The sequence below is a fragment of the Platalea leucorodia genome (genome assembly GCF_965183815.1).
Source record: "Platalea leucorodia genome assembly, chromosome: 4".
Lineage (NCBI taxonomy): Eukaryota > Metazoa > Chordata > Aves > Pelecaniformes > Threskiornithidae > Platalea > Platalea leucorodia.
Genome location: NC_138826.1, coordinates 76,814,341 through 76,840,056, shown reverse-complemented (window position 1 = coordinate 76,840,056; position 25,716 = coordinate 76,814,341). Strand labels below are relative to the sequence as shown.

At 42.7% G+C, this 25,716-nt stretch overlaps 1 protein-coding gene across 3 annotated transcripts; it reads right to left on the bottom strand.

Annotated features, from left to right (window-relative positions):
* Positions 1-1,184: 1,184 nt before the first annotated feature.
* Positions 1,185-23,565, bottom strand: USP44 (ubiquitin specific peptidase 44). 3 transcript variants are annotated; one of them, XM_082309857.1, is made up of 6 exons: positions 23,496-23,565; positions 16,150-17,667; positions 4,551-4,749; positions 3,964-4,072; positions 2,950-3,155; positions 1,185-2,572 (listed from the first exon to the last, which is right to left on the bottom strand). In XM_082309857.1, the coding sequence occupies exons 2-6, from the start codon at positions 17,581-17,583 to the stop codon at positions 2,373-2,375; spliced, it is 2,148 nt and encodes a 715-aa protein (XP_082165983.1). In that variant the 5' UTR covers positions 17,584-17,667; positions 23,496-23,565; the 3' UTR covers positions 1,185-2,372. The 3 variants fall into 3 exon arrangements, with proteins under 3 accessions (XP_082165983.1, XP_082165982.1, XP_082165984.1); XM_082309856.1 differs by lacking the exon at positions 23,496-23,565 and adding an exon at positions 23,207-23,244; XM_082309858.1 differs by lacking the exons at positions 1,185-2,572; positions 2,950-3,155; positions 23,496-23,565 and adding an exon at positions 23,207-23,244 and having other exon boundaries at positions 3,296-4,072.
* Positions 23,566-25,716: the final 2,151 nt, after the last annotated feature.

The following is a 25,716-nucleotide window of genomic DNA, read 5'->3' as shown; positions in this document are numbered from 1 at the left end:
CTTGGCTCCCATTAGAACTCTATTACAAATAATACTTACTTGAGTGGAGCAAGGCAGAATATGAGCACGTAGACCTGTGCTGTGCTTAAGCCTTGCTCTAGCTGAAGGGTGGAGAGCTAGATGCTTAGGAACCAGCAAGTATTTGGAACCAAAGCAGAAGCTGTTGAGAAGCGCACCCGAATTAGCTCATCCTTATGCTGGACTGCAGTAACCATCGCCATCCTTCCTGCTGCTTGGATTAGGACTATAACTCTACGTCCGAGCATGTCCGTTCTCCTTCCTGTCTCTTGTTCTACCCCAGAGAGCACCAGTGGCAAGGAAGCAGAATTTGCTTTCGCTAAGCTAATGAGGTCTTTTAGAGAAAGCCTTGAGACTTTTAGTAATGCTTGCTACGGTGAGAGGAAATGCAGGGGAGCAGCCATAAGCACAGCCTAGGCAACCCTTCTCAAAAAGATGGCGGGGCAAGATTCTTTCTAAGGGACTTGAGTATGTGCTTAATACCGATGATTGAGGCTAATGAGCTCCCATCGCGCTCTACAAGTCCCAAGACAGACTCTTCCATTAATGCTTGAGTCTCTCAGGACTCCTATGTATCTGGTTGAGATGCTCGGGTGGGAAGAAAAAGTATCGGAATTCTGAAAGGCAATTAGCACAACTCTTTCCCCTTCCTTTCTACTCCCCTGAACTACCTGTACGTAGAAAGAAGCGTTTAAACTACATTCATTTCCTCACCGGAAAGGACAGCAGAGAAGGAAAGTATTTGAAAGGCTGCCCAGCCGTAACAAGTACATTTGTCAGACCGCCCCGCTTCAGCAGGTGGCCCTTGGCTTAAAAAAAATAAAGGACCAAACTGCTTTTGCACACTTACTTAATTAGGATGAGCACAAGGTGAAGAAAGTTTGAGATCTGAGGCTGTCATGCTTGCTATAATATGGCATCTTTCAAAAACACAGATAGAAATGGCAGGAAAAGTCATGAATAAAACCAGCTGTTAAATCAGTGACAGATGGCCACAACGGTTTTATAGTTAATGCCTTAACCCATGTTAGGCAAAGTTTAAAAATAAAAAAAAAAAAAAAAAGATTGTAATGGTAATGTAGGAACTAATTCCAGTACACACATGGTTTTCTGTCCACATTAAGGCATTTTATTGAGGTATAAACTTTGCAGAAGATGAGGTAACAATTTGCATAGGACTTATGCAAAATAACTTCACAATTAAAATTTACTTGGCATTAACTACTGCATGTGGAGAACGACTGATAATTCCTGCTTGTTAGGTTCTCCTCAACGCACAGTTCTGTTAATGCTAGTGGTAGGACCGTGGAGAAGGTACAGCAGTTGTAGCTAATGAAACCAGTCAGATTGAAAATGCTTTCATGCAAGTTTTACAGCTTCTTTTCAGCGGTTTTTGTTAGAGATTACTGAAACAGACACTGCTTGCTACAATTTAACACAAGCTTGTCCAATGCAAGAAAGAGGGTGCTAACCTTCTTGTAGCAATGACAGTGGGGTGGGCGAGTGTGGTTTTGTTGTTGGGGTTTTTTTTAAAAGGAAGCTTTTTAAGTTTTTGGAATAAAAAGCCCCTAGTTGTCAAAGTTAGTACTTTGAATTTGGCACTTGAGTTTTAAGTTGTCAGCTTCTTAAGGCTAAAACGTGGAAGTGTTGGTAAAGATACATTCTTGTGCTATTAAACGCTCCTCTTTTACATACTTACATGAGAATAAGTACAAGCTCCATTTTCTTAATTTCAGATTTTAAGAAATTTTATCCGTGTATCTTTAGTGTAGCTCCCCTAAAGGTTCCTTTGAAGCTTGTCAAGTAATTTCACTTTAGTCATAAAGAAAACACAGAAAGTTTCCTACGAAAAGCTCAGTTACTATCTGACATGTAAAACATTCCTTGCTGGTGAATGTTAATATTCTAAGACCTAGTAGCAATTCCTGCAGACAGTAAGAATCATGATATCATTAGAACTATACTATAAAATGTACACAAGCATATACAGGAAATTAACCAGAGAAACATCAGTTGCCCATTGAAAGTCATTTTTCTAAACCAATTCAAAAAGATTATCAAAATACAAAACCAGCTTAAAAAAAAAACAGCCTGAGGTAAGAGTTAAATGCAAATAGCAATCTTTTTCTTAAAAAAATAGCTGTATTGAAATTCTAGGTACTTAGAAAGTTACTTACTGTCAATAAAAACTTTTACTAACAATTGTAAAGAGTACTTAAACTAATACAAAAGTATATAAACATTGTACACAGATTCTAAGTAAAAAAGTACAACACTGTACTTCCATTTCATTTAAAAATATATAGTTCTGAAAATTCAAACTTTTACCATACACACAGATAACTGGCTTTGGATTAGCTGCTACTGTTGTCCATGGAGCAGTCAGCTAATTCTGTGTGCTGCTGACTTTCAGCTGTGCTAGGACATGGTATTTTACCACGGCCATTTGCCTGAGTAAGTCGTTGGCTGTAGAACAAAATGTAAGCTTGAGCCTTGCATACTTCTTCCATAGTGCACATGTTGAGTTTCGAATCATTGCAGTGTACCCAAAATCCTGCAGTGAAGAAATACACCAAAAAAAAAAGTCATCAGGACACTGACTTAAAGCAACTGCGTTGTATTTAATAATCAATTAGTGAGTCCCATTTAACAAGTTGTGTAGAAACAGTATACTGTTTGATCTAGTATATTTGCCTCTACATTTTAAAAGCCCAGCTTAGCTTCCTCAGATTTATGAGGATTTATAGCCAGAACACGTTTAACAAGCCAATACAAAAATTGAACTGTTTTGGTCGACAGAACTGCAATTCTCATTCCAGGCAGTTCAGCTGCAAGTGACTCCCTTCTGCCTTTGAGAAAAGACAGTAAGCCTATCAGTTCAGACTTACAAGCACCCCTTTCTCCAGCACTCATTTTACACCTGGTTCCTACCTCCTTCTGAATTGTAGCAGTAGGCAGTGTAGTGCCCCGAGCCAAATCCCTTCCCGTGATGCATGACCACAGCAGACAAGTCGTAGATAAAGCAGTCGGGTAGGAGGGACTTGAGGGATTCTCTGCAGCAATAAGGCTCCATGTTCAGCATTTGATCAAAATTAACATGTACACCAATCTTCTCACGATGATTGCGTCCTGACCACCTGGAAAGTTAAGTAAAATGAAAACTTACTTTTTTTTTCCCCCCCAAAGAAAGAATACAGCATTCTGAATTACGTTTTAACATGACAAGCGTTATCTTCACTATTGTCTTTGTGCACAAAATAAATGCTAGTTTGCACACTTTTTTTCTCCGCTTCCTCTTTCACTTCTCCTTTATTTCAACACTTTTTAAAATGTGTCTATGGTACCTACTATTCTCATCTTCTGAAATAACCATCTTAAGATCTACGTAATGGTGAGTGGGAAGTACTTCCCACATATTATATCTCGGTGGTATTTCTCATTTATTCTATCTTATTTTCAGTTTCCTTTGTATTCAGGACAGACTCTGTACTAATGCAGGGACTAAGAGTTCACAGAGACGCAGTCTCCACTTCCTTACTGTCAGGCTAATGCATTAATGTATTTGGTTACGTGAGACTTCCACTGAATACAATCTCCATTTGTACATTAGTGAATATAAGCATTTACTCTACCTGAAGATAACACAAGATTAATTTTTTACCAGCCGAGTTCACAGCAAGGTTAGTAGGTTTTGACTGAAAAGAAGGATGAAATAATTTTGATGTTAAAGTAGCAAATAGTTGGAATCCAAAAGGTCAATTTTCTACTTATAGCGTTATCTTATTGATGTTTAAATTAAGCAAGAAAAAGAAGTTTCTAATAACTATTTCTCATCATACTAGTAAAGGGAAATGAAACTGATGCTGAAAAACATTGATCCCAAACAATGGAAGAGCAGGACTGAATCGGTCAGTTTGCAACACTGTTCGTTGTGGTACTACTTACCTAAACCGTTTAAGGTGTAATCTGAGAACCTGAGGTAGTCGACACACCATAAGCTGCTTCTGAGCTTCTGTGAGTATAACTGGTTTAGAAGAAAACTTCCTTCGTTTTGCTGAGGCCAAACACACAGTTACACAATACAAATCTCGATAACAGCCTTGTATTTCAGTCTAAAATTTATCCACTGAATTTGTGTGGACCTAAATAGCTACTGTATGTGCCTCCTTAAAAAGGATACACTCTGAGAGCCATTTTGCAAGGATTATTTTATGATGCAAATATAAAACACTTGTGGTCACTTAGGTTAGTCACCTTAATTTAAAAAGCTGGTGGGTTCTTCAGCTGGGAGTATCAGAATCCCCATTAGCGTGTGATCAGAATTTATCTAAGAGAAGCATCACACTTTAAAACATCCTCTGAACAATTCCACCTTCTAGATGGTGAGTAACAGCTGTCAAGTGACCACACCAGGACTTTGTTTGCACCATATTTTTAAGAGTTCTAGCATTTTCCTTCCATGCCTTCACAGTCAGTTTACTTTATATTTTACACAGAGAACGTATGCATGAGTACATACTGCCTTTACTCACTGTTGCACTGATCACATGCATATATCTTTCCTTCCAAAGCTTCGGTTTCTGTAAACTTGGCCAGCATTTCTGTCAGCAGACATGGATACTGAGTCGACATCTCCTTGCCGTTGCAGTGATACCTCTCAGGAAACTCCAGGGACAGGTCCCAGAAAGGTTCTATGGTATTTGATTTATTGTCACAGGCAAGACATGTAACCTGTAAAACAACATTTCACCAGTTGCTTACACTCAAAAACTTACTTTGCTAAAAGTGTACCATAACATAGCTCTTAAAAAAAATTTTTTTCCTAGAGATAACTGATGCAACCAAAGACAAGACATAGTCATTTAACGAAAGAAATGATACACCTAATTTCTTTTCTCTGAAGCAGCATGTCCAATGTTGTTATCACAAATAGGTAAGTGTTCTTATGTTTTACTGAGAAACAAAAGCAGTGTCAAAATGGTCTGTCTGGGACTGTCCAAGAGAAAGCAGCTGGTGGAGTCTTGGGAGTCTTTTCTCCAAAAAGAAACACTCCAAATGGAAAATTTACACGAAAGAGAGAAATTATAGTTTAGGTTAATTTAAAAAAAAAAGAAAAAAAAAAGAAAAAAAAACAGCTGGGGATTTTAAAGTCATATTCTTCTTACTTTGTAAGTCTTCCAGGGAAGCCTGGATTAGGAAGCACACTTCTTCAAAGAAAAATTAACAGGTAAAAATAATTTATTTCTTCTTTCAGTAAATGGATCCATCGTCACACTAGGGAAAGGACAAGCAGTAAGACAACATAAATAAAATGTCAAGAAGTGAAATGAGTCAACCTGGAAAATGCAGATTATAATACAGCAGGGGACAATTAGTTTATGATAACGTTCAATATTTAGGGAAGTAAGTTAAAAGCAGTAGCTCTTCTATGCTGGAATGGCAATACATTAGGTGTTGATTTGCAATGCAGTCTTCTAAAAGCCAGCTCAAGCTGTTTATAGAAGAGTGTCACATCATTTGCGTCTTCCTCTAAAGGACCTCCAGCTTTCCATGATCCATGTGGATGAATAACTTCTATTAGCAGCTGAACCTATGCAGTAGTGAAACTCCATTTAGACTGCAACAAGCATAGTTCACAAAGGCTATAAAGAAATACCAGTATATATCAAGCACGTGTGTGAGACTAAAGATATGTTCACCTTGGTATGTCGAATGCAACAAAGTACAATACAATCCTGAAGAGTAATTACATAATTTTTCGACTGTTAATGTATTTATTGGCTTAGAAGTTGCAGTTGATCAGTAACTCAAGCAGCTCTAACCTCAGTGCTCTAGAAAAGACGCATTCTGAAAATAAGTTGAATTTTAATTGGGCTCAGATAGATAGCTTCGACAGAACTTCCGTAAGCATCCAGCATGTTCCCACCCCCTTCCCAAAAATTAAACTTTCCCACCAAAATGATTAAAGGAACTCAAAATTTTCACATAGGACTGACTGTCAAGATACTGTTATTTATCAGCTCAGAATAACAGCCGGGTGTGATGAGACACCACCATTCATGTTTTACAGTAAATGGAATCTCAAATATCTCCTTAGGTTTGCACCACAAGGGTGAAAAATTGCCAAATTAAATCTCTATAAGCATCCTTCCTATTTAGGAAAATACCACAAGTTGTTTGGAACAACTAATACAAAGACGTAGTAATAAAGGAATGAAAATCCATGAGGGATCCAAATATTGTTATTTCACAGGCACGCCTTTGCGTTGTTGTTCTACATAAATTCAGCATAGTTCTCTTCAGTTAGTTAGGTTAGTAAGCCTACACAAGTGTAAAAATACATTCAGTTTTGTTCAAGAGCTCCTTTATTTTCCTCTGCAGGTTTGCTGTTACCTAATTATTCACCCTGCTTTGTCTGCTATTTCATGATCATTCATATAAGGACAGATCTGTCACCTTATGGTACCTTCCTCCTAGGTGTTCTTGTCAGTAATTATTTAATGCATTCGTTAGCTACAACAGCTTATACACGATCTATGCATTAGCCACCTAATGCACACGTGTATTTGCGTACCAGCATACATATTCAGCAGTGGAGTTAGGAAAGCCGTTAGCTGCTTTAAGTTCTAAGAAGAAGAAAATACCACTGACTTGTTCTTAGAAAACAAAACTTCAAACTTACATGGCAGAAAAGAGGAGAATCTTCTGTTTTAATTTACACTGACAGGAGCTTCTTTTGTAAGTGCTAACATCTGGCAACGTTTCAAAGCCACAAACTATTAGTAATTCAGAGCTGGAATCTAGACTTGGAGACAAAATGATATGTTTGGCCACAGTTCAAGCTAACTCCAGCATAAACACAGAATGACTAATAGATTTCTGCTGTACAAATGGGTGATCTTGTTGGGCCAAAAGTTTATTTAATTGATGAGTTACTGAAGAATTTGTTGCACATGAATGCACACTGAAGATTAACGGGCTCAGGATGAAGGACATACATGAACTCAGTACAGATAATTTTAGCAAGTTCTGAGGTTTTATATTTAGTGTGCAATGTTAACAACCTAGGTTATTTACTCTTTGCCAACTAGTTAATAAGTACCATCCCAAAGAAAAAAAATAATTGATCCAGCTTCCAATTTTTGCCTCTCAAAAAACCAAAAAAGATAAACTGATGTAATAGCGCTGCTTCTCATCCCATCATGCAACTGTGAGCAAGGCTGATTTGTGCTGACAAAATCCTGTACTGATACAGAGCTGCACTTACTTCCTCAAATGCAAGACGCTCCTCCTCACCGTGGTGCTGCAGCAGAGTTAGTTAAACTCTCCAGAGTTATCTGGGATTTGCGTACTTGCCAACAGCCAAGTAACCTGACGTATTCGGAAAAGCATACACCCAACCATATCGGCCGCAGTGCGCTAACTGCTCCTGTACACACTCTCGCTCAACGGTAAATGAGAGGTAAGTCAGGGCTGGAACAAAGGTTGGAAGTATTTTTCTTAGCCAGGCCTGAGCTTACAAACTGGATGACTCAACAAGCAGGAGGATCCCTACCCTTCTGTGGAATCCATCTGCACTGGCCTGTCCATCAGCACGGGCTTCACAGCACTCCCATCACTTCTCTTTCTGTCCTAAATGGGACTCCTTTATCTCACACACCACTACCATTCACACAGTACAACACAGATTTTTTTTTTTTTTTTTTTTCATGAAAAGCACTGGAATTGTATAAACTGCTCAAAAGTTGGTTAAACAAGATGTGGGGTTTTTATTTAAAAAAAACAAAACAAACAAAAAACCCCCCCCAAACAACATGAACTCAAAGGGCTGGCAAAAACTTTATGCATCTGTCCAATGTAACTTTTTATGGTATGAGTATGCACAACAGTAATAGGGAAGCGAGTCTGCTCTAGCAATCTGGTTAGTGACATGTATCTTTTTATTACTATATTTTACAAATTCAGGGTTTGATTTCACCTCCTCATTATATTCCATAATTGCTATTTTAAGAAGCCTTAATGCTGTCATTTATAACAAAGCTACATGAGAAGTTTACATTACAGCAAAGAAAGTAAATCACTGGTTTTAGCTAGTCTGAAAACTCTACCTTATGTTCTGCCCTGACCACCCTCTCATGCCTTGAAACACGGGTACTATATACAATTGTTTGGTTGAAGCTCAGTAGTCAATCATGGGCCAAAGGCCAGACTGAAAAGAGCTGGATCAAATTGCTTGACTCAAGCTAAGCACGGAGGCCACTCAGACAAGCATCATTGTGCCCACAATAATTTGATGGACAGCCACTGCCCCGGATGGCATTCAGCCTCAATGCAGCCAAAGAGAATAGTTAACATATTGCTGCAGAAGCAGCCAACTCCATCATCAACTGTTTTGCCTATGTCCCCTGCACTTGCATGGAAGAAAGACAACTGTTACCATCTCTGCTCTAATTCTTTTTTGTTTTTTTTTAAGAACAGTAAGATGGCCAGTCCCATTTTTGTGCTTTCACTACTACTTAAGATTTCACTATATGAGACATATATACAAAGAGTAGTAATTGAATTTTTCCACAGCAAAGTAACCAAAGTAGAAGGGGATTTATTTATTTATTTATTTATTAGTATTCTAACTGTATAATATGGAATTCCACATGACAGTCCATACTTTGTTTCTTCAATTATAAAAAAACCCTAAACTTTGTAGTGATGAGCATACAGCATCATCAAAATGATCTGTATCTATTTAACAGAATAACATAAGCATAACCACAGCGAGCTGTGGTCTGTGATTCAATGGCCTTTTATAGATGAACTTAAAAAGTCATCTTCATCCAGTCGGAAAGCAACCTGACAACCATTTTGTGATTCAGGCTACACATAAAAGCACAGAGACTGGAATATAGAAATCAGTATACAGGTCACGGATGGCTTTAAGTGCAAATCTTCTTCTTACCTACCTGAAGCTCTTGTAGTTTTTAAGCCTATTCAGTGGGAGACTTAACACCCAGCACTGCACGAGTCACCCTCAGCATTCTCCCCCAAACTTTAACTCACAGCATACGACCCAAAACTGAAGGGCTTCAAACAACCCAAAGATTGCCCATTTCCCCTTCTGTCAGCCAGTCTGTCCTGAAATACGCCGGTTGAGCAAGTAAATGGCGCAAGACTTGCAAGGAGAGGCACTGCCTTCTAAAACTTTAAACGTAGTTTACATACTACATTTGTTGGAATCTACTTCACTCGCTGGGTCTTGGCATATTCACTTCTCTGAGCACTGCACACTGTTATTCAGCCATGCTGAGCGCGGCCGGGGGGAGGCATTTTGCTCAGATTCCATCTTAAACATGATCAGGAAGTAATCAAACCGTTGGGTTTTGTTTTTTAAGAATACCTAGAGATATCAAAAGCTGGTTCTTACTAGGCAATGCTATAATAAACAGTGAATTATTGGGAAAAAACCTCACAGCCCAAGACAGGTTTGTCCTAAAAAGAAACAGTAACTAATCTCAACTTTGTTGTAGAGGAAACTCATTACTAAATCGGCACAGACACTGCTCTTCACTTTCACTGCTATGTTTGGTGATGCTGTAACAGAAATCTAGGCAAAGAGCTTTACCTAAGGCACCAGATTCAAAAGCAGTGGAATCCTCACAAGAGACTTTCAAAAACCACCCCAAATAGTTTATAAAGGGTTCCTCACCGCTCCAAAAAGGTGTTAAAATGACATTGGCTAGGTATTTCTTTGATCACTTACTTTAATTTGAATTTGCTCAACAGCATGCTATAAAGAAATCATCAACAACTCCTTACTGCTTTGCAACATGCGCCAGTTCAGTAAAACACTCCATTTGTAATTCAACACTAATTTTCTTCCTTGAATTAGGTACCCAAGCAGCTTTCACATAAATCACCACAAACCTTATTTTTTCACCTCCCTTACTGGGTCTTTTTTAGCCACAGTAAATCCTGATTGCCCATCTCCTTCCACTTGCCTTGTATTAGAAGCTGTCCCTGATTAAACTGTAAGAATAGAGGGAGCTGGCTGATGATGTTGCAAGGCCGTTCTTCATCTCTGAAAGGTCCTGGTAAGGTCATGGCAATTAGGGGAGGACAGGAAGAAAGCAAGTGACACTCCTGTCTTCAAGGAGGAGGATCTGGGGAACTACAAGCCAGTCTGTGGGAAGGCCGATGGAGCAAAACCTGGAAACCATTTCCAAAAGTATTAAGATGATGACTGGGCACAGTCACCATGGATTTATGATGGGAAAATCATGCTTGACCAACCTGATAGCCTTCTTCCTATAATAAGATGACTGGTATAGATAACCAGTGGATGAGTGGAAAACAGTGGATGTTGTTTATCTTGACTTCAGTGAGGCTTTCAACACTGTATCCCATAACATCCTTACAGAAAAAATGAAGTGCGAGCTAGATAAATGGACAGTGAGGTGGACTGAAAACAAAATGAGCTGCCAGGTTCAATGGGTTGTGTTCAGCGGCATGAAATGCTGCTGGAGCCCAGCCACTAGCGGTGTACTCCAGGGGTCGATACTGGAGCCAATTCTTTTAAAACTCTCAGCAAGTTTGCAGATGACGCAAACCAAGGCAGCGTGGCTGATACACCGGAGGGTCTTGCTGCCGTCCAGAGGGACCCGGACAGGCTGGGGAAAGGGGCCAACAGGAACCTCATGCAGCTCAGCGAAGGGAAATGCCACGTCCTGCGCCTGGGCAGGAATCACCCCAGGCACCGGCGCGGGCTGGGAAGCAGCTCCCCAGAGAAGGACCTGGGGGACAAGCCGGCCACGAGCCAGCAACCTGCCCTTGTGGCAAAGCAGGCCAACAGCCTCCGGGGCTGCGTTAGGCAGCGCATCGCCAGCAGGGCGAGGGAGGTGATCCCTCCCCTCTCCTCAGCCCTGGGGAGACACAGCTGCAGGGCTGGGTCCGGTGCTGCCTTTCCCAGTACAAGATAAGGATTTACTGGGGTGAGTCCAGCACAGGGCTACAACGATGAAAGGGCTTGGAGCATCTGACACACAAGGAGAGGCTGAGATCAAAGCTGGGAGTGTTCAGCCTGGAGAAGAGAAGCTCAGGAGGATCCTACCTGCGTGTGTAAGCACCTGATGGGGGGAAGTAAGAAGACTGAGCCAGGCTCTTCTCAGTGGTGCCCAGTGAGAGGACGAGACGAAACAGCCACAAACTGAAACACAGGAGGCTCCACTTAGACAGAAGAAGAAACTTTTTACTGTGAGGATGGTCTAGCACTGGCACAGGCTGAGCGGAGAGGTTGTGGCATCTCCATCCTTGGTGCTCTGGAAAACCTGACTGCACACAGCCCTGAGCAACCTGTTCTAGTGGACCCTGTTTTAAGCAGAGTTGGACAAGATGATTTCCAGAGGTCCTTTCCAACCTCAACCATTCTGTGTGTGCATGCGTGTGTGTATGTGCACGTGCACAAGTGCACATGAACTTAACTGTCCGGAAGTTCTCATAAAAATGAAGAATGAAAGCCGAGCAACTGAGGGAAGACACACAATGTTCGGTAACAAAAAAGTCTTCTAAAATAATAATTTGATCTTTAGTGACTATTTTGGACAAGTTATTTTGTTATTATTAGACTTATATACCTTTACATCTCTTCAGACACAAAATTAAGAATACTAAGAAATTCAATAATCATCTGAATTATTTTGGCATTATTTAAGAGTAGGTAAAAATATTTAGATTCATCCTGTCTGGCTTACAGAAAAGTCTTATTTTTTTCCTGGCAATTCTCATGACAAGAGGCTTATTTTGAACTTTAGAAAGTTTTTAAGGTTTTACCAACACAGTGGTAGAAGTTTTACCAATGTAGTAGCCAAAAAGCACAAGATATATGAAACAGACAGTATGTCTTTTCCTTAGTAACTACCACTTCTTAGTTCCAGAAAGCTTTGTACTATATGGGTTGAACTGGGGGACAGTTATATTGGGCAATTCGTTTGGGACGTGTATGTGTTATACTTCAATGTCAAGAGTGCCTCCAAATCAGCCGTTATCAGAAACACATTTCTATTCTTTCACCGTTTTTGATGTCTTGATAGTCTTGACTCATTAAAATCTTCAAAAATGCTATCTAAAATGTCCCTCTAACTTCCAAGCAATCAAAACCTGTGTACTCAACATTATCCTAAGGGTAAACCAATTTAGTTAAAAAGCTGAAGTTCAAGAGGTAACAGCTGTGTCTACACATAAGATTTTGCCAGCATAAATATCCGCAAATTTCCTAGATCTGCTAGGCTAGCTTCCTAGATCAGCTAGATTGTCTAGATCAGCTTTCACAAATACTTCATAATAGTTTCCCTGTCTCCTTCCCCTCCCCGGCATAAATCATCCTGACAAAAAATTTAATACTGGTATAACTACATACACCAGAGTTTCTGGTAGTATGATTTCTGTGGACACATGGGACACAATTTTCCCAAAGCAGTGCTGAAAATATACATTTACTTTGGAAGCTAAAATCTGCTATTTCAGTTTCTGGATTTTTAAAAATACACCTGCCCACTTCCTTGCTTAATACGGACAAAGTTTGAAATCAAGATACTTTAAAAATTGTTGCATACTGAACTATTTAGCTGGGACCATTTAAAAAAAACACAAGCCAAAAAACTCTTGAGAGAGATGGTAGCTAACCTACTTGAGCTGATGAAGCGTACTTCAAAGATCTGTGGATTGGTATGGGTCAGTTTACCACCGGCACATAACTTCCTAGTGCAGTATTTTCTCCTTTCCTATTGAAGGATCGAGGACAGGAGACAGTGGGTGCCTTCGACAAGAGTACAAGCACTGAGGGACTGAAAACAACTGGGATTTTAATAGACATATTGGCATCTGCCTACAGTCCCAACTGGGTTGAGAGGGATGAGCCACTGATCCGGCAGATCTGCCTCTGAAAGCATAGGTTTGCAAGATACAGACTCCTTTGCCCAATAAAGTGCTAGAGTACAACTTGCTCCAGGCAATCACTGGAGGAAGACTAACACATGAAAAAGGAAAGAACAGCGGGGAACGGGTTTGTGGCTATATACCCTATCTTTACTTCCCTTAGATGTATTGGGTATTGAAGTGCGTACTGCAGAGTAAGAGGTTGTAATCCTAAAAAGGATATCGGAATAAATTTAAAAAAAAAAAAAAAAAAAAAAAAAAAAGGCAGTCAAGACGCAATCCACTCATGCTTTTCCTGGAATTACTCATTACTTAATTTAGTATTCCATAAAATACTAAAAGATTTCAAGTAGTAGATGATGAAGACTTCAAATCAGCTGAGAACATAACAAAACAAAAACAACTAACTCATATAAAAGGTGCAATTATTTTTTTAGAAAGAAAAAGCTTTTTCTAGTTATCAAAAAGTAATCTGCATAAAATCTCACACACCCAATTTTCTCCTTTCTTAATCTTATACTCTAAATTCAGTTGCAGTGCTGAATCAGGCAGCCATTTCAATAGCAACAGATTGATGGCAAACTCAGGATTATGACTCCTTCAAGTTAAAATAGAACAGCTAGAAGAAGAGGGAAAATGTTTTATTGCACATGTGAAAGTAACGTGAAACCTAAGTATACATACAGCTTATCTGCATTGTAAGTGATCCTCTGTGCACTGTATCAAGAGTAGTTCATAGTATTCCTGAGATTTGAAGGTCAAGAAGATTGACTTCACTGCACTTGAGTACCTCACAGAATCAAATATCTTTAATATTTTCAGTACAAAGGGATAGTAAATATAACAACTTTTTTAGTGATCCTAAAATAGAAGGCAACTGCTGCACAGAAACAAGCCTCTCAGTTCCCCTTATTCACTGAATTAAGATGTAGTTTATAAAATACTCTAGACTAAAATCCCATCCTATTTTTAATAAATGCAGCAGGCTATGGCTCCAACTATCTTCTAGAGAGAAACTGTAATACTTTACAGCTTGTAGGTAAAGTTAAGCATACAAGGACAAAGATTTAGGAGCTAACATCATCAAAGATGTGGCAATACAGCAAGAAGTCTCTCATATTTTTCTTCAGCCCTGCACGGATGTTTTCATGCCTTTTTTATTAACATCATTATAGCAGTTTGTGCCAGTTCTGACAAACACCTAGTGAAATCATGATGCAGGAATCTTATTGAGGAAAGTAATTGCCTAATAGAGTTTTTAAAGCTCATCCTTCCAGGTGCAAACACCAGGGTCTGAATCATTAAAATGACCTGAATAAATTTTATCAAGGAGGAAACGTAAATCTTCAGGGGTTACCTTTTGCTTTTAATATTTATCATGTTCAAAAGTGCTAGTGAAGATTAAACTGGATCAAAGGAGTGGCAGAAAACAAAGGGAACATTAGGAGGTCAAGCATTGGACACTTGTCTGTGGGAACTGCCTAATGAGCCAGGGAGAAATTACTACATGTAATAGCCTCAATACTCTTTTCCTTGTTCCTCTCATTTGAGGCATTCTGAAGCTCATCAAGGCTGTATTTTGCACACAGACATTGACCAGCTGCAGTAAAAGAGCTGTGTGTTGTAGTCACAGAAGTCACAGGACAGCTCAAAACTGTTTTATTCCCTTTCAGTCTTACTCAATGACACTTGAGTGAATTCTCACTATTCCCCTCCCTGGTTTCAGGAAGGTGGGAGGGTTTCTAGTCACAAGCCTCTTACTTAACAAAGTTAAAAACATGTAAAAGAAGTGGTACTGCTGAAATAATGCTTCGTGTCTTCAGAGCCTTGAAAATTTGTCCAAAAAATTAATCCTGTTAGAAGGCTTGGAATGCAACCAAGCCTTGTTAGTATACTGAAGCAATTACTTGGTTTTACTAACAAAGTTACTATTCTGGAGAGGAATGGGATTTTCAAATAGAAAGCTTTAATGACGTAATATACTAGACACTTATATTAGCACAACCCTGATGATACAAGATACGTTAACTACCCCGAGGAAAGGAAGTATGCCAACAGAAACGTTCTTACACTAGCCCAAATGGAAGGTAGAGGACGATCTACTAATAAAAGTAGATATAAGAGTTTCTAGTAGTTACACAAAACCTAAGATGACCTAAAAGCTAATATATGCTGCGAACAATCCTAACTGCAAAAGTCCTGTTATCTTATTATAAAGTTTACAGATATCACAGCAGTAAACAATCCTACCTTAGTCAAAAACCACTTGGATTTCTAGCTTCACATACTAAAACATTAAACCATCAATCACATAGTCAGAACAATCGGAACATCCACATTTTTGTCCATTTGTGTTAAACCTCTACTCCTTTACACAACATATCCATTAAATGCTTCTGCACTCCCTCAGTAACATGTCCATGCGCAGTAAAGACCAATTCCAGGGGGCCAAGACTTTCTCAATCTCTGTTCCTGCTGCAATGTAATTTAGAGAAATTCAACAGAACCCAGCATTTGTTTGTTCAATCAGTTCTCGGACACACAGTTGAGATACGAATAATAGTAAGTGGACACATTGAAGTACTTAACAGGAAGCCGAGAAGAAGAAGAAAAAAGGAGAGTAGTCAGGCAGAAAAAAGGAAAACAACCGTTGCCTCCACCCCACGAATTTGGTTCCTGTGGTGACAGAGCCTTCTGTATCTTTGTGTTGTAACAGAAAAGTAGTATTCCTGTACATAGCACCTTGACAGGCAATTACTCTGTAGTAATGAATCTCCAATTCAAGCTATTTACTGAAATAACTCCCTGCTTGGTATCCATTACTTAATCAGTTTCCACTTAGATGAGATTAACACCTTCCTTAACACCTTTTATCTAGTATCACTATAGTGATAAGCTAGATACTTAAAACTGTAAACTCTTTATTCCTGCAAATTAGTTGGTGCTTAATAGCAAAGTCAGATATTTCTCCGTAGTTACAAATGCGTGCTTTAAAATATCAAATTTAAGACTTTTATGTTTATAAGGTGACTCTTCTATTGAACGTTTTAGGAGTACTCAAATGACCTTTCTTCTGAAACTGTGTGTATTATATCCTCCCCATCCCTCCTCAGTAGTTATAAATGTATTAGCCTTTGAAGTACACCCATCACTGACCAGTATAAATCCATAACTACATTACACACCTTAAAAAATTATAAAACATACCTGACTTAACAGCTGTCCATGAAAAATGTTGTTAACCACATTCAAAACCTGTTTTATAAGTTTTCTTTGAGAAGCAGGGATGAGAGCTGGGTATCTGGTCCCTGTAGTCTCCAGTTCCTGCTGCACTTTATCCAAAAGTTCACAGAGAAATTCCTGAGCATCTTGTTGGGCATATCCTCTGAAGGCTGGAATTAGTCTCCACACAGAATGAAGCATGGCAAAAGGAGACACCAGCGCCCATTTGCCAGACCACATAACTTGGAACAGAGTATGCAGCTCATGACAGAGAGAAATATGCTTTGAACTGGGCTCCCTGGGCTGAATAAGTTCCATATTTCTACTTTTTGATGCTCCTCCACTTAATCCAGAGGATAAACTAGGCCGCCTCACAGAAGATGATCCCTTTACTTTCTCTTGGTTCTCATTCACATGTAATGTTGAGGCAGCTATTGACAGGTGTTTAGATGAAGATCTGGTTTTACCATTGGTTGCTGTTGCCAGCAGTTCCTGAGTTTGGTTGAGATCAAGCTTTAAAAAGCATTCTCGAAAAATAAGTAAGTGACTTAATACCTGCAGGATAGAATTCATATAACACGTATTTCCCAGGTTTCTCAGTCCTGTTACCCCAGGAGTCACCGTGGGCCTTCGTTTAATTGGAGAGTCACTTATTTTTTTCAATCTTACTTCACCTGAGGTATACGTTTTTTTCAACTCTGCCACAGATTCCATGTTCTGTGATGTTTTTTGCAGGCAGGATGTTGTTTCTGAGGACATTCTAATCTGATTTTGTAAACGACTGCTCTTTCTTGGAGGCATCTTTTCCATCTCTGCTTTCAGCTCACGCTTTCGTTCTTGTCTTCTCTTCCTAGCTTTGTCCCTTTTTTCCTCTGCTTCTTCCCGACGCCTTTCTTCTTCCAAAATCTTTTTTCCAGTAGGTGTCAACTCAAGCCATGATCTGAATATTTTGCCCAGGAATGCACGCCGTCGGTGCCAGAGAGCTGTGAACATGCGATCTTCATTCCGAAGCAAGGCTTGGGCACCACCATGTGAAAGGTAAGAATCGTCACTTGTACCCATAGAACGCAAAGTCCTCCCACTTCGAGTAGTGCACTCATAGTTTTGACTCTTGATTGCACTTAATGTACTTCGCAACAGTTTTAAATCACCAGTTGCGTTATCATTAAGAACGTAATCATCGCAGAGATAACAGAAAACATACAGCTCATTTACTTCTAATGCCACTGGGTGACTGCTGTCCTGAAAGTGCTTTAGTGCATGTTCTTCAATATATCTTCCACACGCCACGTGTGAGCAGCTGAGGCACGCCCACACAGATTCAGTAGTATTGCAGTCCATGCAATGCCATTTCTGGGGATTCAGAATGGAGTGATCTTGGGCCAGTCGCAGACGTCCTATGTGCTTACACTTATCCATTGTTAAGACTGAAATTGCAGAGATACGCTGGCAAAACACATCATCATCCAAACTATTTTCTGTCCATGGAATTTCAATCTGCAACTAAAAAAAAAGTTACAAGTTACAGTTCATAAATACCCAACTGTATCACTTTTACAGGTGTCAGTATACCAACCTCATACTTGAGGTTAAGATCCTGATCTCCATCCAACTAAGGCCCACCAAACATACAAAGGCAGTCAGTCATGTGGAGCCACAATCAACAACCTCAACAGCAGTTCCATGTTCAGGCTAAATGGTCTGCATACCACTGTTTATACTCCCAGCACCTTCTGGCTCAGGACTGAAGCATCCTAGCTACACTTTAGATTGGGCCTGGTTTGGGATTTTTGAGGGGTTTTTTGTTTTGTTTTGTTTTGTTTTTCCCAAAGGAGCACTGATTTAGTTAAAAGACACTTTTATAGAGTTTGGATACAAACACAACTTAAAATGGGACAGGTTGCCCAGAGAAGCTGTGGATGACCCATCATCAGACGTGTTCAAGGACAGGCTGGATGGGGCTTTGAGCAACCTGATCTAGCTGAAGGTGTCCCTGCTCATGGCAGGGGCTCAGACTAGATGATCTCTGAAGGTCCCTTCCAACCCAAACCATTCTGTGATTGTAAAATTCTAAAATGCTCCTCTTAACTCTACCCCTAAGCTTACAAGTGCAGAAATTCAAAGTTCACTTAAATTTATTATGTTTACACAGTGCCAACAGTTCAGACAAATGAGCCTTTATACAACTCAAACCCTTAATTAAACCACACCTTTAATTAAATCACTGCACCTTTGTGCTCAGGCAAGCCCATTATACCAGTGCTTTCTACAATAACATATCTTCAATAAGTACATTTTAACATGTCATCCTAACACCTCTGAAAGGAAAAGAGTGACCTGGAAAAGCAGAACTTGAGACAGAAATACCATCAGATAGCTACTTCGGTTGCTCCAAACTTTATAAAAAACTGCATTTTGAACAGATATTTCTAATCCATGTCTTGAAAAAAATCATTTAAAAATGTGGCTAGCACTGGCTTACATCCTTTAATAAGTTTACCTGGTAGCATGTATTTGTTCAAAGCTGCTGTATTTGCTTTCTCCTATAAGGTGCATTTACCTAGAACAAACAGGCAGGCTCTGACTAACAAAAATTAAAGAGACAGTGATTCATTCTTTCTTTATGCTTTTACCACCTTTCTTTTGACTACCTCTAGTTGAGCGATATCATCTAGAGACAAACGATGTGTCAGGAAGTGATGATATTTGATCTGGAGTGTTGGTGCCCGCGATGTCACTGACTAGAAGGGCTAAATAGCACACAGCACCAGTATCATTATGCGCAGTACTTGCCAGATGAAACGGTTAATTCATCTGAGGAGTACCAAGGGTTTGTCAAATATCCAGGCTATGCCAAGCGAGACAAGCTATGACATTACAAATGCATGCATACTGTGGACCTGGCCTAGACTGTACAATACCAAGGTCCAGGATTCTATGTTTTACAGATAAGTAAACCATGTTACAAAAATACGGAGTGATTTAGACAACTCTGGAGAGAACCCAAAAGATTATATTCCCACTATTATCCTTGAATATGCTATTATTTCTCCATTTTTACAGTTCTGAAATACACAAGAAAAGGTTACTCAATTTAGAACAGATGTCAAGGTTAGAATAAGCATTAGATTGAGGGAACCCTAACATACAACAACACGACACCACTAAGGAAGGGAAACAGGTAAGGAGTTGCAGCTGGGTAGGAAAGAAGCTTTCATTTTCAGCTGGTAATTAGATAAAAACTGTAGTTAAAAGATTTAACAAAAAATGGCTTTGTTTGGCTAATTGGCCCACGGCTAGTGCTTTTTAAAATGTTACAATGCAGATACCAGCATAAGAGCTATAATAACCCCCTAAGCACACAGCCAGCGTCCAGCATTGCATGTGTTGTGTAGGTCTTATCCTGTAATACAAAAAAGGCTGAGCCAGCTGTAGTGAAACTAAGGAAGTGTACGCAGTTTCACATGCCCATATTAATCATTTTCATTCAATTTATTTAAGAGTTGTCTCCTGTCCATACTAACTGCACTGAAAAATTTCAGGTGCCATGACCTCTGGGTACCCATTCAGTAACTCCCAGATTAAGTACCAGCCATAGTGTATTACGGGGGGTCGAGATCCCTTGTGTGCTATGGTCAACAGATCACAAAAATAATGGCTTGCTGAACTTTTTCAGCTTGCTAGCACCCATAACATTCATTCCTTCTAAAAGGCAGTCTATTCATAGGCTGCTAATGAGATTCTTTTACAAATAGTCGTGCATACCAAGTTTGCTTTTTATACTGTCTTTATAAATAAGACCACTAGCGCTATGCCATGTCTTCTCCTTGTCTGACAACCTGTTTTCCCCAACAAAGCTGAGCTTTTCTAACACTGATAAAATTCACATGTATTTCAGAGTTGGACTATGTATGTTAATTCTTCCTGGAATATTAAAGTAATACCTATGTAAAGCGTGCTGCAAGAATTAAATATGGTAGACAGGATTTTAAGAGCCAAGACTCATCTTTGTGTTTTTGGGCTAACAGAAACAGATTCTCCTGCATAACATATTAGTAACGGTCCTTTCCAGCAGGCCAGAAAAGAACACTAAACCCTGCCTTCCCACAGGGCTGTCACATACAGCAATGCTGTCAGTCAGAGGAGTCTGACAGGTCGACCCTTTCTGGTTTTGTTAAAGTCGCTGTGTAAACACTGTGCCTTATTTTTCCTTCTTTTTAATATTATATGGTCAGAAAATTTTTTTTTTTTCCATTTAAAAAATATTATCAAGAGCGAAACTACTTACATGCCTCACTGTAAGCAGATGCTGGACGGAGGACAAAAGTAGTTTCCTGATTTCAGGACGAGCACTGTGTAAAGCAGGGTTGCACAATCAAGCTCTTCATGCAAAAGCAACACAATTCTACGAAAGCGCAAGATCAGCGCCTCGAAGAGAAAAACCTAAAGCCCCAGCTCCCCCACCAGCAACCACGCCAGCATGACATTTTCCCACCTACGTCGATGTGTGCAGAAAGGAGATGGGGTGGAAGGGGGGAGGGGAAGGAAACATCTTGGCATGGGAGAAGTCTTTCTTTGATGAAAACGTGAAGAAATCAAAATGCAGAGTTTGGTCAAAAAGACAGGAATCTCTGAAAAGACTGCGAAAAAGCTAAAAGTACAAAACCGAGACCAAGAAAACTCAGCTGAGTGTCAAGCAGCACACTGACAGCATGAATGTTTTAAGACGTGGAGCGCTCAAGTACTGAGACTACATCAAGTCACAAAATTTAAAAACTTTACCTTAGAACCAAGACTTGGCAAGACAGAATAGCTCAGGGAAAAGCAGGAGTGACGTGACAGTTAATGGTAGAAGAAACCTAAAAACCACTGCATACTCCTTCCCATGCCTACTAGAAAGCTGCAGCTGGAATAAAACAGTACTAGCAAATGCTACAACGTTAAAATTCCCTAAAGAAAGTTATTCAGCGCTAGTTTCTGCATTCTTCTCTCCCGAGGTTCAGTTCTGTGCACACACACAAAGAAACTGTGAATTAGTTGACCAGCACTTCAAAGATCAAGCCCCCCTGTGTTCTCAGCACAGACCTGAGCTGAAGTAGTAAGCAAAATAACAAGTACTAACATACAGAATAGCACTACTGAAAGCATTAAGTTGCCTGGGAAAAATAGAGATATGTAAAAGTCTTTCCTTGCGCCAAAGTTTCACAAGCAAGAAATAAAGATACACGGAGCAGGATTTTTTTTTTTTTTCATCGAACCATATTTCAACCTTACTGACGTGCTCGTTTCTTTAGCTTCACTAAAGAATGGCTGGCAAAATGTACATTTTGGGGTAACTCATGAGGTGAAAAGTACTCGATGTCAAAAAACTACAACTTAGAAATCAAGAAAATATGGTTTTCTTCCATTTGCGTTCCATGTAAACAAGACATTAAGATGCATCTTCGCAGCTGATAAATTTTAAAATCGTAACTCTAAATATAAACAAAAGGAAATCTTTTTCCCTTAGTCACTACTTTTGCAATTAATTGCTTGGCACGTAAATGAAAAAAAAAATCAACAGTCCATCTCAAGCATTAGACTAGAAATGCAGTACATAGTTTTACTAATATAGACACACACGTGTGTGTGCTCGTGTGTGCCATTAATATTCTGGCTTTTAAATCAGATGACAGTTTACCAACCGATCTTCATCGGGTTCAGAGTACCTGTTTAATATCTGCAAAAACAGGAATCATGGGTGCTTTAACAACTGAAAGTTTTAGATAACAAGTATGCTAAGTAGCAGGCATATGTACTGCTTTACTGCTTTCTTAAACAATTTTTCTTTTTTTTTTTTTTTTTTTTTTAAAGAAAAGACTCCAACAAAAGATTGATGTGCGTAACTTCAAGCCGCACTACAGTCCTGCAGGCATAACAGCAAGACTTAAAAATCAAAGCAGCACTTCAAAAAGAAATTTTGTACATTATTCACGATTTGTAACAGTACAGCCTTTGACAAGAACCCCCCCCGCCCCAGCCTCCTTTCTTTAGAGCCACGCAGATCGTCATTTAACTTTCTTCTCTTTTTTTCCGCCAGCTAAGGGACGTACATACAGCGTGCTGCCTAGAAGCAGCCGTTTACACCAGGACAGCGGCGCGGCGTTACATTCAGTGACATACTCTTACGTTCATACGCTATAGTCATACATGTACATTGAGTGCCCCGTACTGCAAATAACCGCGCGTTTCCTGCAGTGGAGAGTTCCAAGGTAAACAAATCGTTCAGACTGAAGCACTTTCACGGAAGCATGGAAAGCGCCGCGTTTCTTACTAGTCTGGATTTACACTTGACACTTCTTCCTATTCAGAAAAACAAGCATCCCCGACTGCTCTGACAGCTCCTCGGGCAACGCCTGGCTCCTCTTCCGACAGCCCTCCCGAGCAACGACACGCCAGGGGAGCCCACCCGCGGCTCCACGCCGGAGCGCGATCGTGCCCACGACCGCTTCGGTAGGAAGGTCCGGCGCTTCCCAGCGCCCCGCGACATGGCGCGACTCTTCGCCTCCCCGCCGACAACAAGCGGCACCTACGAGACCCGAGCGGCTGGCCCGGCGGCCCCGCTGCCCGCCCCGCGGCTCACCGCCGCCCTCCCCCCGGCCTCCCCCACCTCCACGCCGCTCCGATCCCTCCGGGCCGGGCGAGGGGCCCGGCGGGCTCCCGGCCACACACCCAGCGCGGCGGGGCGGCGGCGGGACGCCTCCCGCCCGCGGCCGGCGGGGCAGGACGGTCCCGGCGGCCCCGCTCCCCCGCCACAGCCGTTGGCACGGCCGCGGCCCCCTCGCTCCCGCCCCGGCGGCTCCCCCGGCCCCACGCCGTGCCCGCCTCGCCCCCGCGGCAACCAGCGCCCCCTCCTCAGGTGCCCCTCCGCGGCCGCCGCTCCCGCCCGCTCCCCCGGGGAGGGGCTGCCGCCGCTCCCCTCCGCCGGGCACCTGCCCCCCCCACAACGGGCGGCGGGGCCGCAGAGGCGCCGTCCCGCTCCCGCCGGCCCCCCCGCACGCACCCGTCACCCGCCGCTGCCGCCATCTTGGGCGCCCCGAGCCGCAGCCTCCTCGGAGCGGCCCCTCGGCGACGTCAGCGCCGCGCGGAGGCCGCCCCCCCACCCCGCGCGGGGATCCCCGCTCCCGCCGCGCCCGCCTCCCCTCAGCCGCCGCCGCCCGCCCGCGGGCGGGGAGCGGGCGCCCGGGGCGGCCCGCGGGGAAGCGAGCGGCGTCGAGGCGGCGGGGGAGCGCCGCTAGGCACCCCCGCACCCCCCGCGGCCGCCCCGCGCCGGGCCGCCGCCCCGCACCCACCTGCCGAGCGCGGGGCGGGAAGGGCCGCTCGCCATGTGCCGGCGGCGGGTCTGTCACCAGATTTGTAGTGGCAACCCAAGTCCTTCCCACGTCTCCTCCCACCTCCCCCGGCCTCCCCCGCCCGCCGCCGCCGCCGGCCTGCGGCCGGGCCGAGCGGGCCGGTCCCGCGGGGCCGGGCGCAGGAAGGCGGGCGGGGAGCGGCGGGGCCGCTGCCCGGGCAGGGGGGGCGGAGGCGGGCGGGGCGGGCGGGCGTTGGGAGCCGGTTCCCGAGGCACCGAGGAGCTGCCTCTGCCCCCGGCCTGTGCCCGCAGGGCACCTGTTTCCCCTGAGGCGGGAAGGAGAGGGGTCCCGGCCCCCCCCGCAGCGGGTTTCCTGGTCTCCCTTCCTACATCTGCTCGCGTTTTTTTGTCTCCCGTGGCACCGTCCTTGTTCGGCCGGAGTGAGAGCTCCGCGCTTCCCCAGGCGGGCTGAGCGCAGCGCGGCCCCCGCTCCCGCCCGGCGGCCGCCCGGGCCCGGCGGCGCTGCCCGCAGCCGCCGCGGCCGCCCCGCTGCCCGGGCTCTCTCCGCCGAGGCGCGGCCGTCGGACGCCCTGTACCGGGGATCGCAGCCGCTCGAACTCCCTCCCGTCTCTCTGTGCCTACCGCGGGTGGCACTGCTGCAAGGCAGCTCACAGGAAAAAAACCCAGACTCTTATCTGGCCCCTGTTCCCCATCTATCGGGTACTTTTTGAGTCTCGGGTTTCATTACAGAAACTCAAATAGGCAAAAACCTGTAAATTCACATCCTGCAGATGTCCTATTTTGTAAACTTGAAGTGTCTTTACACTGGTCCTTTTAAAACGAGAGTTGCTGAAATGCAGCCAGCTCTTTTTAGCTGCTTTCCAGTCCTGCTTGTCCTGAATCGAGTTCGCTTGCAGTCGCGCACGCCTCCTGCTCTGCCCCGGGATGGACCGGGCAGCCGTGCACAGGCTGCCTGTGTCTGGGGCAAGAGGTACCTGGTGAAAACTCCCTCCTGACTGGGCTGATCTCATTTTTTTGCATCCATACTCAAGCAGGTTGGCTTTTGGTTCATATGAACCTGCCCAGAAAGAGGGTGCACGGTGCTGCTCGCGACTGTACAATGTGTTCGTGGGGGGGGTTGCTGCTTCTCAGCCACGATTAACAACTGCTGGTTTGATGCAGAGAGCGAGCACTTCAGATCCCCCCTCTCATTTTGGATCCATTATGCATCAGGATGTTTTCATGACGGCATCAAAATCTCGCACATCTGTTTCTGTGTTTCTAATTGTGTCATCACAGAAAATGTGTTTCAGTTTAAAACTTGAAATCTATAGGCCCCAGTTGTCTCACTTCTCCTCCAGTAGTGCTTTCCAGTTCTTGCTGTTTCTAATGAGGCTGCTGAGACGGCGTTAGCGGGATGTGGCCAAGAGACAAAATTCACTTTTTCTGCAGGGTCACTTTATCATGGTGCTTTCAGAAGCTCATAAAAAGAGTACACGGGTAAAGTAAACTCACCAGGCTTCTCTCATGATTCCAATGTGTTTCTAACTTGGAACTTTAAAGTGAGGAGAAATACTGTTGCCTAACCAAAATATTTATGAAAACTGTTCATGCACGGTGATTCCACGTATTTGCACACCCCTCTTACGTGTTTTTAGGACAACTTGCGCAATTTTCAAATAACTAGATTTATTTTTGTCAACTTACTACCTCCACCTTTAACAGTAGCGGTTTCTTCTTCAGTCATAGTTGGCAAACTAACCCTCCCACAGTGATATGTCGCTGGGATCCTCTTACAATATTCTCACACTCAACATCTAAACCCAGTTCTGCGCACATGTCTGTCTGTTGGCTACATGGATGTTGGATTTGCTCTCAAGACCGGACCGAGTCACCGTCCCTACTGGAACCTCTTCAGCTGCATTTGTCTGAGCTCCTCAGCCCCTGTAAGTCTCTAGAGGGGGAGAGCCCAAGCTCCTGATGTCTCTGCACACTCGGGAGGTCTTGTCCATGTGGTCCGGGTGGATAAAGTCTAGGTGAGGCTCAGGGTATTACCATTCAAGGCACTGAGAAATAATCCCAAGTCCCGGTTTTCCTAAGCATCCAGGGGAGACTTTGATCCTGGGCTGCTCACAGGAAGGCTCGGGGCAGCAATGTGAATGGGAAATGGTGGCTCTCAGCCATGCATAGGCTTAACCCCACTCTAGAGCCGATTACTCCTT

What these genes read in the sequence shown, in the direction of transcription:
- USP44 (XM_082309857.1), bottom strand. Translation starts at nt 17,583, where the DNA reads ATGGATAAGTGTAAGCACATAGGACGTCTGCGACTGGCCCAAGATCAC. An exon ending in ATGGACAGCTGTTAAGTCAG is followed by an intron (nt 4,750 to 16,149) that starts GTATGTTTTATA and finishes GTTGTTTTACAG; the next exon opens with GTTACATGTCTTGCCTGTGA. An exon ending in TTACACCTTAAACGGTTTAG is followed by an intron (nt 3,156 to 3,963) that starts GTAAGTAGTACC and finishes TTAACTTTCCAG; the next exon opens with GTGGTCAGGACGCAATCATC.